We start from the raw sequence: 19,198 nt of genomic DNA, 5'->3' as shown, positions 1-19,198 counted from the left end.
TCTCATTCTGAGAGGAGGCCTGTGCCAAGCAGTGGGACGTATATAGGCTGGGATGATGAATTAATGGTTAAAAATTTCAAATTACTCATGTATCTCGGTAGCATAGGCATTATTTATAAGGCATGCTGCATGAAAGCATCCAAAATTTATATGCCACAAGGCGTCACATAGTGATACAAGGGAAGGGTAATAAGCCTTAATTAGCCTGTAATTTACCTATTAAGCTAGGCAGATAAATTATTTCAATTTGAATTTAGAAAATGACGTTTCATAGCTTACCTACCCAAAAAAATAACAAAGACTGCTGGGGAATTACAGAATATTCATATTATGTAGGTAAGGTAGAAGGCGTTAGTAACTACGCGTTAGTTAGTTTAGACCAATAGTTATATACAAATGATAGATTGCCACTCGACATAATGTCACTGATAATGTGATAATAAAATGGTGACATAGGAGCCAGATGTTCTGACCGTAGGGGTACCATACGTCAGGATTTGTCCTGGCATGTCAGGATGTTTGAAGCTCTCACAAAGTTTACACAGTTTTATTAAATGAAATGATAAATGTAAGTTGAAGTAGGTAGTAAGTAATCAACAAAACTAATAAATAATATTTCTTTCAAAACAATTTGAAATAAATAGGTTATAATTACAAGTACAGAGATCTTAATTTTTTACAAGCTTTTCTTTAGTTGCCCTGTTTGTTTATTTATTTGAGTCAAATCTTGGAAGCTAAATTTGACCCTCTTCCAGTGGTTGGATTGACTTGAAATTTGGCATACTGTAAATCTGGTGACAATACAATAATTTGGTAGTAACATTCTGGTAGTCCAGCCAGGATCGTCTGCGCAGAACGGAACTCCTCAACGGTTAATGGCATCGACTTGAAATTTGTTACGGAAATGTAGTTTGGAAGACAATGCAAGTACAGTCAACAAAAAGTACAGTCAGTAAAAAGTTTTTTTTTTGCTTAAATTAAAATTTAACTCCGTCGTTTATACTACGCCAAATCTTACAGAAATGTCAGGACATTTAGAGAGATGTCAGGATATTTATCAGGACATTTTATTTTTCCATGTGGCAACCCTTTCTGACCAGTGCATTCGTCCGCAGCAAGTGACGTACTACGTGATCCGCACGACGCTGCTGGGCTCGTGGTGCTGGGCGGCGGCGCTGACGTGCGCGCCGGTGCTGGGCTTCGGCCTTTACTACGACGAGGGCTCCGGCTGCTGCACGCGCTACCGGCTGGCTGTCACCACGCTCGATAAGGTCTACGCCTGGTTCTACGTCATGTTCGGTGAGGACTCATCGCTAGTCTGTAACCCGTGTTTTATTCTACGTCATGTTCGGTGAGGACTCATCGCTAGTTTGTAACCCGTGTTTTATTCTACGTCATGTTCGGTGAGGACTCATCGCTAGTCTGTGCCCGTGTTTTATTCTACGTCATGTTCGGTGAGGACTCATCGCTAGTCTGTGCCCGTGTTTTATTCTACGTCATGTTCGGTGAGGACTCATCGCTAGTCTGTGCCCGTGTTTTATTCTACGTCATGTTCGGTGAGGACTCATCGCTAGTTTGTAACCCGTGTTTTATTCTACGTCATGTTCGGTGAGGACTCATCGCTAGTTTGTAACCCGTGTTTTATTCTACGTCATGTTCGGTGAGGACTCATCGCTAGTCTGTGCCCGTGTTTTATTCTACGTCATGTTCGGTGAGGACTCATCGCTAGTCTGTGCCCGTGTTTTATTCTACGTCATGTTCGGCGAGGACTCATCGCTAGTTTGTAACCCGTGTTTTATTCTACGTCATGTTCGGTGAGGACTCATCGCTAGTTTGTAACCGTGTTTTATTCTACGTCATGTTCCGTGAGGACTCATCGCTAGTTTGTAACCCGTGTTTTATTCTACGTCATGTTCGGTGAGGACTCATCGCTAGTCTGTGCCCGTGTTTTATTCTACGTCATGTTCGGTGAGGACTCATCGCTAGTTTGTAACCCGTGTTTTATTCTACGTCATGTTCGGTGAGGACTCATCGCTAGTTTGTAACCCGTGTTTTATTCTACGTCATGTTCGGTGAGGACTCATCGCTAGTCTGTGCCCGTGTTTTATTCTACGTCATGTTCGGTGAGGACTCATCGCCAGTTTGAAGCCAAAGAAAACTTAACCGTCATAGTTTTCCTTATAAGTTTGATATACTTACTCCTGATTTTTTTCAAGTTTTCCACCTACCGGTTTAGATTTTAGAGGGGGGGACGCTCGAATTTAATGAAAATTTGCACTTTTAAAGTTGAATAATTTGCAATCAAATCACTGACTCGTTTTAGCAACCCCGTAATGGTTTTAAAAGACCTATCCAACGATACCCCACACTACAAGATAGGATGAGAAAAAAAAAATCACCCCCACTTTACGTCTTTCTTGCAAAATTACAGCTTTCTAGCATTGGCATTGATAGTCCCTGAGCAAAGCCGCGGACGGACAGACATGGCAAAACTATAAGGGTTCCGTTTTTGCCATTTTGGCTACGGAACCCTAAAAAAGCAGCGCGTCGCTCGCGCCGCACCTGCGCGCAGCCAGCCCCTCAACTCAACACGGCGGGCAGCAGAAGGCGCTGCCTACCGTGGAGTTGATGCAATGCACCCTGTGCCTGTGCGATCATTTATTAGCTGAATTATCTTTAGTTATGAACTGTGGCAGTTGAATTGAAATCCTGAGATTTCACTAAATTCTCATGGAATACCCTATTACATTTAAATTTTATCCAGATCACGTTTGAATATCAAGATAAAAAGTATAACCTATGTATTATACCAGACGTCCAGCATCTACATACCAAATTTCATTCAAATTTGTAAAACCGTTTTAGGGTGAAGAAGTAACGGACAAAAATTCTCGTACGAATTCCAAAAAAAATAGGTACATCGTGGTCTTCATTGACGTTACATTTAAAACAACCGTGCCAAAATTCATGATCCTGAACCCAGCTGTTTAGATTTCAATGTTTTATTCCGCTCCCGTGTCAATATAATATCTTCATAAAAAGTAGCCTATATATATAATAATATGTGTTATTCTGATGTATGACCAGGGTGGAACATTTTCATATTAAGTAAATTTCGCTATGATTCCTTTGGCAGATGTATGAGAAGTCAACATGACATTAGTAGCACATAGGTTCCACCATGGTACGTGCGTATACGTGATTCGGTTTCCTTGGCCGTACATACACACATCGGTACAAACTTTCTCATTTATAATAGGTATTAGTGGGATTATGTAACCTGTGCCGTGGTCCAGTGTTCGGCAGCTCACACGCGGCATGTTCCAGGCACGCTGCTGTGCGTGATCCTGGTGTACTGCAACATGGCGGTGATCCGCGCGCTGTACGAGATCAGCGCGCCGCGCGGGGCCCCTGTGGTGCGCCGCGTCAGCAAGAGCTCGTGCCGGCAGCGCGCGGCCGCCGGCGCCCCGCACCGCAACCCCGCCACCGCCGAGGAGGTCGCCTTCAGCCGGCTCATGGCGGCCCTCTCCGTGCTCTTCATGATCTGCTGGCTGCCACAGATGGTGAGTCCATCGTACCTACCTCTATAAGCTACATTACATTAAGTACACGTTATATTATATACTCAGCGGCACAAAATTTGGTCCACTCTAAATACAAAATTACCTATTACTGTACACATTTGAGGGCCAAATTTTTTGCCGTTCAATATAACGATATTTCACCTGGATGCCAGTCAATCAGAAGGTAAAATGTATGACAAGACAACGTAACGGCCAGTAACGTTAATGATGACAAACGTTTATAACACAACGCCGCCCGCCCGCCGTTTGTACCTACTCGTTTGTTTTGTTGTTTTTTTTTTGTATTATTTTGTGTTTTATGTACAATAAAGTATTTTCAAACATACATACATACATAACACTTAGTGCATACTCGTATATAACTACTGAAAACCTAAAAGCGATGAATTACGTAACACCCATTTTTAGCATAAATTTTTTGTCATAATGTTCATTATTGATTAAAATTTTCTTATTTTGAAGCTTAAAACCAAACCCCCAGCTTCAACTATACCCATGGTGTATGTAGGTACCTTACAACAATAGTTACCTACTCGTAGGACCAATCGAGAACTCGTTTACTTTTGACCCGCTCTAAGTCTACAGGCCAAGGTCAAGGTTTAGGTCATAGCCGTGATGATCCAAAGGTCAAGTTCACCATTTTTTCTTAACTTTTTTTCGGATCCCAAACGTGATGCGAATCTAATGAGGTTAACGGTCTCTGCCAGGGCTCGAATTTCTTTTTTATAACCTTTAGGGCGATAATTTTATTAGAGTCTGCTCCGTAGGATTACTCAAATGTTCCGACATCTGATTGGAGACTGATCAAAGCAATCAAATTATGTCTTACGCGCGTTGAATGCGATGGCGGTTGGTAGTGCCACTGCTAGCGGGAGCGAGAAAAAGGCGAACTGAAAATGATTTGCATATATAAAATATTATGTATGTATGCTGCAGAGGACTCGGTTACACGTGTTTTTTTAAAGATGCGTAGCAAGTTGCATAATTTTTGAAAGTCGTAATAATATTTATCATAATTTTTGTTAGTGGTTATTTTTTTCACCGAAATCGTATTTTTTTGCAGAAATCAAATGGCTCTATATCTTAGGTTATAGAACTCTATAGCTTAGGTTAGGTTTGTTATAACACTTCTGGACAAATAATGGATTCAGAGAAATTGATGATGATTGATAATGTTTGACGCTAAAACGACTGGACAGATTTCAGTAAAATTTGGTAGCTGAAATATAATTATGGATATCTGGAACACATAGGCGTCTTTTTATCCCGATATTCCCACGGGACCGGGATAAAATCTTGAAATATCAACCGCTAGGTTTAGAATCGTGCTTGGCACGATTGTGTTAAGTGTAATGTCAAAGAAGACCACGATATAATTAAAGACAATTCAACTGAAGCTGTGGGTAAGCACTGTTCATCATTTCTGTTGTATATAGGTTAGTAGAACGTTTGTGGTATTTTAATTATGAGTCAAAATCAGGAAAGTTTTAAAACATTACACTTCATAGGTACATCTTGAATACCTATAATGAATTTGGCCACTCCTGCAGGCTCTACATTAGGTTGAACAACCTGAACTGAATGATTCCAACGGAAAGATCAGCGTGGGCTGCAAAGTTGACAACATGCTGAGTTGGGACCATTTCGTGACAAATATCTTTCTCGATTTTCGTTTTGCTTGTACTAAAATGTCACGAATAAATGTTTTCCTTTTTATAAGCTTTTAATTAGTTTCACCTGTCCCGTTGTCTGTCTGTCTGTAATCAAATCTTGCAAGTTAAATTCGACCAATTTCCAGTAGTTGGGTTGATTTGAAATTTGGTTTACTTATGTAATCCTGTCCTTCTTTCTGTAAAAAGGTTGCCTGGAAGAGATCGCTCTTAAGCGATAAGGCCGCCTATTGCTCGCCTTGTAATTTTCTCTCTGTGTATCTGTTTTCTGTATCGCTTACTATGTCTGGTGTACAATAAAGAGTCTTTGTATTGTATTGTGTTTGCAAATAATTTGGTGGTCACATCCTGATAGTCTGGCCAGGGTCGTGTTCGCAGGACGGAACTCTTCAACGGCTAATGGCATCGACTTGGAATTTGGAATGCAAATGTAGTTCAAAAAATAGATAGCTGCAGAATTTCTCAGTGCTTTTGACCTCTTTGACATTAGTCCGGCTACCGAACTGGCCACGCACCAATCAAACAAAGCGTGCCCACACAATGGCTGCTTACATTCATCAATAAAGGGGATCATTACAATAAACTTTATATTCTGCGCGCGCGCCATGTGAAGATGCAAACTAGTGCCGCGGCCTTGATGGTTCGCGCGCGATTTAGTTACCAAGTATTCGTAGTGAATTTCCTGTAAAACAAATGAACGCTTTGTGTATAATCGGCGCAAAACATTCGTATATAAGGAGTCTCTGATTCGGGCTTTAAATCCATGGTTCGATTCTACTCACACATAAATGAGCTACTTTTATATAGTTTATTGAATCAGGCGTTACTGTGCGGAGGTCCATAATCAATAATCAATTAAATTTAACTAAAACAATTACTTTGCTCACCCGTGAGCTCATGTTAGCTACGTTTACGCAAGAAATGTGTGTCCATACAGTTCCCCCACCTCCACACTGAACACACACAATCACACAAACCCATCTATCACCACCACCACATGTTTCGTGTCAAATATACGTATCCTTGCACATCTCTGGTGGAAGCGGAGCCTTACGGTCTATACTGATCCCTCGAAGCAGTAAAAATCAAACTAGGTCAACGCAATCAACAGATTCGATTTTTATGACTGTTTTCTGAAACACTAAGAGCTCTGTTTGAAAATATTAATTTACATACGGTGCAACAGTCAACGAATACCTACATATGTATAATAATGAACAAGATCTTATTTTAAAGCATTGAACTCAAAGTTAATGACAATGTTTTAATAAATAATAGACAAAGATCGCATTTATTACATCTAGGTAGTTTATATCATGGTCTATAAATGGGTTAATAACAGTCTCTATCTGACTCTATCAGATTTTATCTCATATTGCCTCAAGTCAGCGGGTTATCATTTTGGTTGCCAATGAAGAATCAGTAAGTGCAGTTGATTTATTCACGATTATAATGTTAAGGTCATTTTTCGGTTCAGGAATCTTAATCCTAATCCTGCCGTGAAGCAGCAGTGCTTGCAAAGTGCCGGTGAAATTACTGGCACTTGAGGTATCCCATCTTAGACCTCTAGGTTGGCAACGCATCTGCAATACCCCTGGTGTTGCAGATGTATATGGGCGGTGGTAATCCCTTACCATCAGGAGACCCACTTGCTCGTTTTCCATCCAGTCGAATAAAAAATAAAAAAAATAAACGCCGACAAAAAACGCCGAAAAAAACACCCGAAATAACGCCGACAAAAAAAAGCTGCCAAAAGAGACAGCAAAAAAGTAAAAAATAATTATAATTATAATTTTTCTGTATATGTATTGCTGTTTTTGGTTTGAATTATAAAAAAAAACAAATAAATCTAGAGGTGAAGGATCCAAAAGCAACCGATACTGACAGCTAATCATTGTTCAACCCGTGGTCGGAAAAGCGAGCGCTTCCCATTAACCGCGCGGGCAGACCCGTGACCCGTCCACATCCGATCAAATGAGTATTTTTATATTTTCCTATCTCGTAAAATATGTATGTAGATGTGGATACAGTGTATCGAATGTAGATTTGATGATTTAGTAAGTAAGTAAGTACTCTAAGTTTGTTTAATTTAATAAATTATTGAAGACTCAAATAAATGTATGAAGATTTTTGGCGGTGACTTAAAATAATTCAACTGCACACGAATGAACTGTTTAAGCCGGTGTTGCCATATAATTTATTATTTTGTTATTTATTTTTAATTTTTAATTTAATTAATATTTTGCTGTTGAGACTCTAGGGCCTTGGTCAGCCGATATGAAGTGTTTCATAAAGGCCCTTTCTTCCCGGTTGATTGACACCTTGCGGTCCAAAGGGGTAATGCGGCCAGCATCATGGGAACTCTGCCACAGGCAGATCTTTTGGACGGGGTGTTCTTTTTATAATTTTTATGTTTATAGTAACATATAGATATATTAAGTTAAGGTTTCTTAGGTAAGTATTCTTTGTCTTCTTCTTATTATTATTATTTTATTTTATTTAATCTGTACCCTTATAAAAGCCAGTTATTATTTTTATTTTAAGATAGTTTTTAGATAACGTCCTTACTGAAAATCAGCGCCACGGCTTGCCGTGGCATTATGCTGAGTGGGGACCTATTTAGAGTCATGTATGTCTTTATCTGTTCTATGTTTGTTTTATGGCGTTAAAAAATGTATTTTCTTTCTTTCTTTCTTCTTATTTAAAAACAAAGATACTCCCATTTTTAATATTAGTTAGAATTCAAAATTTATCAATGGAGCTGTCTGTTTATATTAAAAATGGCTGTGGCCAATTAAAACGACACGGCTGTTTAATGCCTCGTTTAAATTCTACGGGCTGTGTTACGATGATCCGATCGATGGATTCAGCATTTGGCGAAACAATGAAATATTTCGCAGCCGCGCGCCGCGCATACTAACCGACGGCTAATGGATAAATGGATCTGATTGAAGACAGACGGTACGTCAGTGCAAAACGAGTGCAAAATTGCAAATAAAATGGTAGATCCACCCACCAGGAGTGGGAAAGATTCTCGGTAGGCAACACAGAAAGAGAGGAAAATCTGACTAGATTGTCAGTGTGTGGATGCATAAATAGATAGACGGAAAAAATTAAGATTTTCTGACGTTAAATATTTCTTACTAATTTTGGTATAAGAGCTACCTTCATATCATACTTCAAGGTTCCAGGACAACTGGAAGTACCTTATTAGGTTTTGATTTCATACTTCAAGGTTCCAGGACAATTGGAAGTACCTTTATTAGGTTTTGATTTCCTGGTAATTTAGTTATACGTTATACGGAAAACCTTTTTACTGACAATCTTTTGCTTAAGTTTACTGAAGTTTTATTGTTTTATCACTGCTTCAAGAAGGCTTCAAGGGTGGCAGACATGATCATTTGATAATTATTTCAGCTTGACAACCCCCATGGGGTCCTGTAAAAAAAAATCATGACAGATGAACGGACGGACAGACGGTCTGACGGACAGCAAAGTGTAATCCTATAAGGGCTGCGTTTTTGCCTACGTTTTTGCCGATTGATCTACGGACCCTAAAAGCGTGAGTTAGGTATGCTTTCGGATGCAACAAACTACGAAGTACTACACAATGTCATTACTAATCATCACTATCAACAGCTAATTACATCAGTGATCGATTATCGTCAACAAACCACAACTCGACGGTGTTTCTCGCATATAAATGGGTCTCTAATCCCAAGTTCAATGTTGTTTGTAACAAAACACAATCGCCATGCGCAAGCGCTGCACTCCCATCTAGAATGCTAACGCGCACTAGAGAAATAAATAAACAGTGATCAGTCGACACACCTATAAAAGCATTCCGGATTCCATGCAAGAAATCATCGCTTTTGTTATGAACAGTCAAAGCAACTGCATCGCTATACCTTTGTGTTACTGAATTTCATGTTGACATCTCATATCATGTTGAAATCCCATACATTTGCCCAAGAAATCATAGTAAAATTGATTAGGAAAATAACCCTGGTGCAACGCCATCTACTCCAATATACTTGCATGGTGTTATCGAAATTTCACAACTCGGACGCATTAATGGGCGTTTTCGTGTACAGATATATATACCCTTTTTTCAATTTTGGAATAAATGTGGTTTTTCCTACTCAGGATCAAGAGCACAATCAATTCCGATAGTTTAAAAAATGCCCCCAAAAATTTTTCAGTTTTGTTACATTTTTTCACACTAGTTGGCAGTAACAAAACTGACTCATACATTTTTGTATCAAAAATTAAACTATCGCAATCGATCGCTCTTGATTCTGAGTAGGAAAAGCCATATTTTTCCAAAATTGAAAAAAGGAAAGGGTACACCTTTACACCAAAACGCCCTAATACAACTTCCAACGTATCTCCTTTGGACTTCGGTCCCCAAGCATGACATCTGCCTGGAGAGAGATCTCTAATGAATGAAATATATATTCAGTAAAAAGAACAGTTACATAAAAAACTGGCTCTGGCCTGGTGCAGCCACTAAAAAAATCTGTTATTCCAAAGTAACGAAGTTGTCTTCCTCTCGTCTTCAAAAGAACAGTTTCTATATTAGGATGGCAAAACAATAATATACTGAGGTTATTAACGGCGGTCGCCATGAGACTTTACGACAGTGGGCAGCGAGTGCATTATTACTCATACTTCAGATACTTCTACCCTCTAAATGAGATCAATTAAGCTGAGTGGGCGCAGTTATTATTGACGGCGTGCGGCGAGGCTGAACGAATCACCCGATAATATTAATAACAATCGTAAACACAAACAAACTCCGGATAAATGAAGTAGGGTGGTAGGAATTACAATCTAGTGCACTCGTTATTTTCAGTTAGCTATAATGAACAACCTAAATGCTAGTAAAATTATGAGAAAGGCAGTTTCAGCTCTTCGTAGAGTCGAAAAGTAAGTTCAAAATGATAAATTAATAAATGAATGAGAATCTTAAAGTATTTTATTCGTTATGATTATTCTAGTAAAAGGTGGGTTGTTTCTTAATTAATATAGAGACAAAGAGTCGTTCAAGCATCGTCTTGGCTCATTACTATCCCGACGGGATGCAGCTTCTCGGGTTATTAATAACAATAGTAAACACAAACAAACTCCGGATAAAATGAAGTAGGGTGGTAGCTTTGAATGGAATTAAAATCTAGTGCATTTGTTATTTTCAGTTAGGTATGTACCTAAATGATAGTAAAATTATGATAAAAGCAGTTTCAGCTCTGCGTAGAGTCGAAAAGTAAGTTCAAAGTGATAAATTAAGAAATGAATGAGAATCTTGAAGTGTTTTATTCGTTATGATTATTGTGGTAAGAGGTGGGTTGTTTCTTAATTAATATAGAGACAAAGAGTCGTTCAAGCATCGTCTTGGCTCATTAATATGCCGACGGGATACAGCTTCTCGGGTACTTCTCCATAATAATTATTATGATCTTACTTTAACGTTTTTTTTTTCATTTTGCACAAACACTGTACAGATTTGCCATTTTGACAGTTTGGTGTAGCCAATGTAATAACAATGTAATATTTTTGAATAGCGGCCGCGCACTAGAAGTTGCAGCTTCGGTAGGCCCTCCACAAGGTCTGGACCGAAGATCTGGTGAAAAACTTCGCCACATTTTGTCGTTTTCTGCAGGATGCCTAACATAGAGAACTTCTTAGTCATCACGCCGCGGCTTGGGGTCGCGTTCTGTTAAATATTTTCTCCTGTGACGAAGCTTCGCGAAGCAATGGCAGTTTTGCTGACGCCATGAATCACGCGCAATGATTACAGGCTACGGCCGCGAGCCGCGGTAGAGTAGAGCCGCTCTGAGCGTTGTTTTTGTTCACTGCGCTGCGGAAATGCTCGAGACACAGAGTTACCTAGAAGCAGTAAATAACACCCCTGCCCCCTGTCGTTCAGTTGTCAGCCTACCGCTAGAACACCCGGCCGTCTCGTGTTGTCCTTAGATCACGTCGTCGCTGTACCTGTCGCTGGGCGCGGGCTGGTGGCGGCGGCTGGGCGCGCTGGGCGCCGCGTCCGATCTGCTGATGTTGCTCAACTACGTGCTGGACCCGCTGCTGTACGTGCTCATGCGGCGCGGCCGCTCGGGCTGCGCGCGCGCACTCTCGCACGCGCTCGCCGGCTGCTTCAAGCGGGTGGGTGGAACCTTTCAACCATCGACGAACTTTTTAACGAATGTCAGTTCAAGGACAACGTTTCACGTATCATTTCATCGACAATTCATTACATCGAATTATTACATCAAGTATTTTGAAGTAAAAACTATGATACCAAAGATACTAGAACATCATTTCATATTTACTTACTTTTTATACTTGTATTTTCATTGTAACTAGCCTCTATGGATTCTGTCCGAAATAAATGGCTTATTATTATTATTACCAAGAATATTTATTTACAGTAAACCATTTCAGTCTACCTACTTACTTGCCTACATTTCGTACAATGTGAACTAAACGCAATACGTGTGGGTACTTACGACTCATTTTATACTGCATACCCTACTACACTACCCTACTTTTCTAGCAGTCGCCGATAAGACCCTTTGCTTACCTTGTAATTTTTGTCAATGGTAGGTAGTGTATTTTTTGTGTTCAATAAAGTCATTGCATCGTTTGTCTGTATTCTCCAGAACCACAAGACGTCGACGGAGTCCATAAAGACGTCGTGCTGCCCGCAAGAGACCATCCTGGTGAGCGACAGCTCCGGCGCGGAGATGCGGCCGCTCCGCGCGCTGCCGACGCCGCCGCAACTGCTTGACTGACCTTGGCGGGAACGCCCGCTCTAGGCCCGGCGCGAACGCCCACTCTAGACCTGGTGCAACCACCTGCTCTAGGCTCGGCGCGAACGCCCACTCTAGACCTGGTGCAACCACCTGCTCTAGGCCCGGCGCGAACGCCCACTCTAGACCTGGTGCAACCACCTGCTCTAGGCTCGGCGCGAACGCCCGTTCTAGGCCCGGCGCGAACGCCCACTCTAGACCTGGTGCGACCACCCGCTCTAGGCTCGGCGCGAACGCCCGCTCTAGGCCCGGCGCGAACGCCCACTCTAGACCTGGTGCGACCACCCGCTCTAGGCTCGGCGCGAACGCCCGCTCTAGGACCGGTGGAACCCACCGCTACAGGCACGGTGCGACTACCCGCTCTGTGCCCGGTGCCGGGACATTAATTCGAGAGTTTATTCCGTTTGTATTTTTGTTGACATGGTAGAAGATTCTGTTACATACAATATCCAGGTTATCTAGTAGAAGTATGGGACGTTATAAAAAATAATCGAAAATGCCATCAAATTCTACAGCCCATTCATAAAAAATGTGACCACGAAAATGAGGCGGTTGATATAACCCAGCCGCCGATCGCTCTAAACCCGGCGCCAACGCCCGCTGTAGGCCCGGCGCGATCGCGCACTCTATAAGGCCCTGTACCTGCTTTAAGCTTTAAGCCCGGTGCGATGCTCGCTCTAGGTTCGACGCGAGTGTCTACTCAAGGCCCGCCTCCAGATACAAAATAAACAAATTGAAGTGGCAACTCGCTCGACATAATGTACCCTAAAATATGACCAAAAGTATTCTACCACAGCCCGATGTCGCTGGCGATAGTGCAGCCGCACATTTTGTCCCCATGTGAATCCCTGGCCTGAGACCCGGAATACACATGCCTGAAAGCTTGCTCATGTTTGTGCCTGTAGATCTATCGCACGTATGTCAAACTTCATACAACACATATGACACAAGCGTGCGAGCTACTTGCACGAAAATGTGTGAGCTACTATTAGTGTACAGTAATGTACTGTACCTACTGAAAATGATGACTAATGAAATGTAGTCCTATCGAGTAAAAGTATAATAATATTATCCTTATTGTTAAGAATGCTATAGAGAGTTGGCAGATCTATTAATAGTGACGATGGTTTGGAAATCCCACCGTTCCTTGTTTTCTAACGAAAGTTGTAACATTCGACTCAATTTTCGAAAATGCCATTTAAAAGTGGTAAAAGTCTAAGCTGCGTAGGTATTGCTAAAAAGAAGAGTTCGAATTAAATTTTTGATACATAATATGAAGTAGATAAGATAATATACAAAAGTAACTAGTGGATCTGAATGTGTATTTTTTATTTTATTTTTTATTCAGCACAGTTTGTAACCACTTTCCAGCGGCATTTTCAAATGATATGATTTGAAAAATCGTTCTGGTACAAGTGAAGGGAAACGAAAAAATATTTAGCCGTTCTCAAAGTTTTTATGACAAAAATAAGTACCGTTAAAATCCGCAACCCTACCTTCTGAGACCAATTCTAGCAGGGTAGTTCCATGTCGTACTACATGCATGTAGTCAAGGGAGACCTATATAGCTAGAATTGGTACTTAACTTAGGTAGGTACTTAAGTAGAGTTGCAACCCGACAGTTTGGACTTCAAATGTCTAGATTGTAATTTCTAGATAATTTTTGAGGTCCTGTTTTAGTAAAAGAATTTAAAAAGTGTATAAAGTCGCAAAAATATGTAAGAATATCTAAGAAATAAGTTAGTGTCAAGGTAAATAATATTTATAAAATGAATTTTATTCTTGCGGGTGGTAGGACCTAGTGCAGGGTCCGTCCGGATCGCTACCACCATCTTACTCGTTAATCCTACCGCCAAGCAGCAGTGCTTGCTCTGTTGTGTTCCGGTGAGGAGAGTAAGACAGCCGGTGAAATTACTGGCACAAGAGGCATTTTACCTTAGCCCTCTAGGTTGGTAACGCACCTGCAATCCCTCTGGTGTTGCAGGTGTCCATAGGCAGTGGTGATCACTTACGGTCAGGTGACCCATTTGCTCGTTTACCTTCCTTTGTCATAAAAAATAAAAAAAAATAAAAAAAAACATTGTATTAAGTTTGATTAAACATATTGTCCGTGGGGTGTCCGGACAAGAATAGCTCCCCCCCATTCCATCCCGATGGTTGTCGTAGAAGGCGATAAAGGGGAAATCCAGAAGACGGGCTGCAGCGTCTTCTGCGTATACCATCAACGTAATACTGCGATCCCTGCGATCCCCAAGCGCCTGCCAAGCGTGGGGATTATGGCAAACCCCCCCCCCCCCCCTAAATGAAAGGTACTTCTCGTCCAATATTTTTTTTTATTCGACTGGATGGCAAACGAGCAAGTGGGTCTCCTGATGGTAAGAGATCACCACCGCCCATAAACATCTGCAACACCAGGGGTATTTCAGATGCGTTGCCAACCTAGAGGCCTAAGATGGGATACCTCAAGATATCGCTCGAAGAACAGATAACCGTTGGGGGAGAAAAGTTCTCGAGTGGCGACCACGAACCGGAAGACGAGGCGTTGGCAAGCCTCCCACCAGGTGGACTGACGACATCGTGAGAGTTGCGGGAAACCGGTGGATGCAAGTGGCGAGTTGTCGTTCATTGTGGCGGTCTAAGGGGGAGGCCTTTGTTCAGCAGTGGACGTCTTCCGGCTGATGATGATGATGATGAAACATATTTTAGGAGCAAAGTGTTCCAGAGAGTCAAAATCCGTCTATTTGTCAACGTTTTTGTTTCTACGTACAGTTGAACAAATTTAATCATGACCCAGGGTGGAACCTTTTTGCTGCTAATGTCATGTTGACATCTCATACTTTAATCAAGGAAATCATAGAAATGACTATTAAAAGGCTCCACCCTGTGTCATGATTCAATTTGTTTGACTGTACGTGTCTAAAGTAACGATTTTGTTGAATAATAAGTAAAGTAAGGGTGCTACAATTTTTTTTTATTTGAATGATGGGAATGATGTGTAAGTAGGTACTTAGGTACAGTCGCTATCAAATATATCGAGCGGCCAATTAAGGTGTCCAAAGATTTCTGAGCAAGACTAAATTTCATTAAATCCTGCATACTGCAAATACTATTTATACCGTAGCTATTGCAATGCCATAAACATCTAAGCACTAATTTCTTTGCATAGGTACCTACGTCCAGCCAAAAATATCTGATCACACGAAATGTCAAACGTATCGAAGGAATAAGGGCGTTCACAAAGATCTGCATCAATTATACTACGTATGACAATGACACAAGGTATATTAATTTTCCTCAGATGAGCAGATATTTGTGAAATCACTTATTGCTTAGATGCCTACGTTTGACATTTTGTGCGAACAGATATTTATGGAATTGCAATAGCTGTGATATAAATGGTATTTAGGACAGTGTGAAGAATTTATTGAAATTTGGTCTTGCTCAGAAATGTTTGGACACCTTGGCCGCTACGATACATATATCTGATGGCGACTGTATCTTATTATGGACTCTCTTACAATTTTTTTACACTACGTTTAAGTACCTAAATATAAGCATCTAGTTTTAATAATATGTATAAAGTGTGAAAACTAGTCTCAAATTCTATGTATAACTATAATGAGCACTTAAGATAGGGTACCTAATACGCATTTCAACAAAATTATAATACTTAAGTACCTACAACACTAAGGGGCTGTTTCACCATCCATTGATTAGTGTTAAGTGACGGTTAAATGTGATGCCATCTCTTTTTGTTTTGTTCGAATAGACGGCATCACATTTAACCGTCACTTAACACTAATCAATGGATGGTGAAACAGCCCCTAAGATTATAATATTGTATAAAATAAACTAAACAAAGACAGAGCGAGTGCGACACTAAAAAGACACTCCAGCAATGGACTGGGCCGGTTTCACGACTCATCGATAAATTTGAAGTGACAGCTATGTGACATGCAGTCTCTATTAGTTTTGTCGGATTAGATGTCCCGTCCGCATGACGTTAAAAACATTTTTAGTTGTATTATTAACATTCCATGCATAATTATTATGTTGCGTTTCATTATTTTTACCTTGCTTGAGAGCGATCTCCTCCAGGCCACATTTTTCAACTAAAAGAAGGAAGTCATAATGATTAAATAGTCACATAAAATGTATCAATTAGTGGTGAAGCTGGCCCGCTTAATGATCGGACTGACTTGAAATTTATCAGGAACTATTAAAACTAAAAAAAAAAACACAATAATCGTCTTCGATGTTACCTACCCATCGTGTTACTGACAGAAGGGTATTTTAAATCATTTTATCCATATGACGAGTACTTTAACTTATCTATTGTACCTGCCTTCACCACGAATCTCAGACTACCGTCACTTCTATTACCTACACTAAGTAGGATTTGTTTGTATACTTTTATAAGTACAAGGTATTTAATTTTAAGAATTCAAAGAAAATAAATTAAAGCACGAATCAAAATATACCTAGTTGTTTTATTACGAAACTTCCCTTTTTAAAGTTCGCCGTGAATTGCGCTGTTTGTACCTATCTTTCGTTCATGGTTTTTAGTTTGTATTTTGAGATTAAACAATATACAGCTAATAGGTAGTTAACAATAGTTTAAAAATAAAACTCCCTCATACAAACGTTACCCATGTTTAATAAGATCTTTTTCACTTCTCATGCTCGCGCTTAAAGTTCGTGTTTATGCGTAATAAAATGACTTTTTATGCTCTACTTGTCATGCTCTAGTGCTTTTCTTTTCATTTCCTCGCAATCTGTGTGAAAAGCAGGAGTGCAAACCTCGAGCATTAAGCCCATTTTCCCCTCGACGTGTCTATCTACCCGGCTAGTAACGGGTGGCTGAACGTCTTGGGTAAAATGGCTTGTTTTATGCTCTTGTTGTACAATCTACTATTGCCACACAGTAAACAACCTCTGCTTCTTGTTAAAATCCACTTGAAATCGATAAAATCCATTAGTTATAATATAACAATGTAATGTAGGTAGAGTCAATGTAGAGTACCTACCTATAGATAGAGCAGAGAAAGAGCAAACAAAATGTTACCTACCTATGAAATTACGTGAGTAACTTTTTAAATGACAAATCAATACATGCTTGTCATTTGAATGAAAACTTATTGTGAAACAACACCAGAAATCAACTTTTTTTTAATAGAGCCACGACCACGCATTCATTTAATAATTGCTGAAATACTCCCCAAGTTGCTGTCAAACAACTGTCAAATTATCAATGAGCTTTTGGATTAAATTTAATTCGTGTAATTCTGTAAAAATGGTTCATTCATAGAAATAGTGAAACCATTGTGGATAAACTTAAGTAAATTTAGTGTTCTTGTGCTGATCTCATACGTTTAAAACTAAAGATGTCAAAGTGGTGAGTCATAATCATTCGCTAGTGTTTTACGTTTCACACAAACAATATAGATCCGGACGTAGATGTTTCAGGAAATTGGGAATAAGTTCGTCTTTCTGCTAGTTCAATTAGCTTGCTGGTCTCGCTGCACAGGTTTATGACTTTAATTTGTCGTGTATTGTGAGCTGTACGTAGTCAAAGTTTGAGTGTCCACAGTTTTACGTTTGTACGTATTGTGTCCGAAAAAGGAACCGGCAAAAGCTTCACATCGGTAGCTACACTTTACATATAGAAAAACCTTTTAGCTCGATAAAAAATATTGTGGGTGAAATTGACATGTAAGTACCTACACTGTTAATTTAATTTTCTAACTTTAAATGATTAAATAATGAAGAAAATAATGAGTTATGTGGATCATTAATATTCATTAAACTTGTAGAATGTACTGGGTATTCTGTATGTTGATTTGTGTAGGTTTTGCTCTTGATCATTTATTAGTCGGAAGAAAATGTAACTGTGATATGTGCAATCATTTATCACTATTTGGCATTCTGATTGGGTTAGGGAAAAGTTGTGTGTTTATGACTACTTAGGACATGTTAAAAAAAAATTGTCTAAGAAAGTTATTATTATAGCTTAGGAGGGTGAAATAAGATTGAAATTATGTCATAAGAATGACTGATATTTAGTAACTAAATAATTTCTTGACTAAAGCATGACTAACTGGATAAATTTATTGTAGTTTGCAAACCCCATTGTTCTAAAAAGCCAATTCCAGATAACATTTAATAGAAAGTGTGCAATAGTTTCTGCAAGTCCGTGATGAGCGCTCCCTCAACAAACTTAAAAAAAAAGACAAATACTTTGAAGCTATAAAATCAAAATGTTTATTCTGTAAGCAGGCTGCCAAAAGCTCTTATATGTGTAAGCTGTTTCTCAAAACTTGGGCTCAGTACTTGGCAGAGGAGCAAGACAGATATTCCATTTATTTTAGCATGGACCTCCGCAAAGTAACCCCTGAATCTATACAGTCTTATATGTGTATTTTTTGTATACTGTATACTACTGTTGCATCAAAAACATCATTGATCATCAAGAAGAATGTACTATCACCTATATTAATATCTGCCACAGTGAAGCATGCAGAAATATTAAATATCCTGCCAGCCCTACAAATAGACCTGTATCAGGTAGGCTAAACCCAAACCTGAGGGACACAAAATGACTGAATGACTGAGTCAACTGTGACTAATTTTAATAGTTAAGGGCCTCTTAAAGCAGTGGCCCAGCAAATCCTCTGACATAAAAAAAATCTACTCTAATCTATAGTATAAAACAGGGGTGGCCAACTTAATTAGACCCAAGATCTACTGTTTAATGACGAAATCCTGTGCAATCTATCAATTACAATAGACAGGACTAATAGTCGCGATCAACCGGTTGGCTACCCCTGGTTTAAACAATAACAATGTGTGCATGTGTGTGTGCAGGCAATCAGAGCGCAGCATCCACGAGATGTTGAAGGACACGCCGCCGCTGCGCGAGTCCAGCGACTCCATTACCTCGGGCACCGAGCCCAGCTTCCCTGCCTCGCGCTCCGTGACCTTCCCGCCCGCTTATGGTACCCCATAACTGTAAAGACTATGGCTGTCGGTTGGGTTTGACCGTGACACATGGTTGGTCGTTATTACAAGTGGCATGTTGATATATTGGGTTGGGATACCTGGGCTATGCTACATGGAGGGAAATTGTCTTAAACAT

The 19,198-nt window shown here is 40.0% G+C and overlaps 1 protein-coding gene across 2 annotated transcripts in view; it reads left to right on the top strand.

Moving 5' to 3' along the window:
• LOC141438908 (prostaglandin E2 receptor EP3 subtype) overlaps positions 1-14,369 on the top strand; it is a 44,463-nt gene extending 30,094 nt beyond the window's left edge. For both annotated transcript variants that reach the window (XM_074102963.1, XM_074102962.1), the window contains exons 5-8: positions 1,116-1,299; positions 3,328-3,563; positions 11,228-11,416; positions 11,914-14,369. In XM_074102963.1, the coding sequence (XP_073959064.1) occupies positions 1,116-1,299; positions 3,328-3,563; positions 11,228-11,416; positions 11,914-12,045 (741 nt within the window). In that variant the 3' untranslated portion in view covers positions 12,046-14,369. The remainder of the gene's footprint in view (positions 1-1,115; positions 1,300-3,327; positions 3,564-11,227; positions 11,417-11,913) is intronic.
• Positions 14,370-19,198: the final 4,829 nt, after the last annotated feature.

Source organism: Choristoneura fumiferana, chromosome 20 (genome assembly GCF_025370935.1).
Source record: "Choristoneura fumiferana chromosome 20, NRCan_CFum_1, whole genome shotgun sequence".
In the NCBI taxonomy this organism is placed as follows: domain Eukaryota; kingdom Metazoa; phylum Arthropoda; class Insecta; order Lepidoptera; family Tortricidae; genus Choristoneura; species Choristoneura fumiferana.
This window is presented reverse-complemented; position numbering and strand designations above follow the sequence as displayed.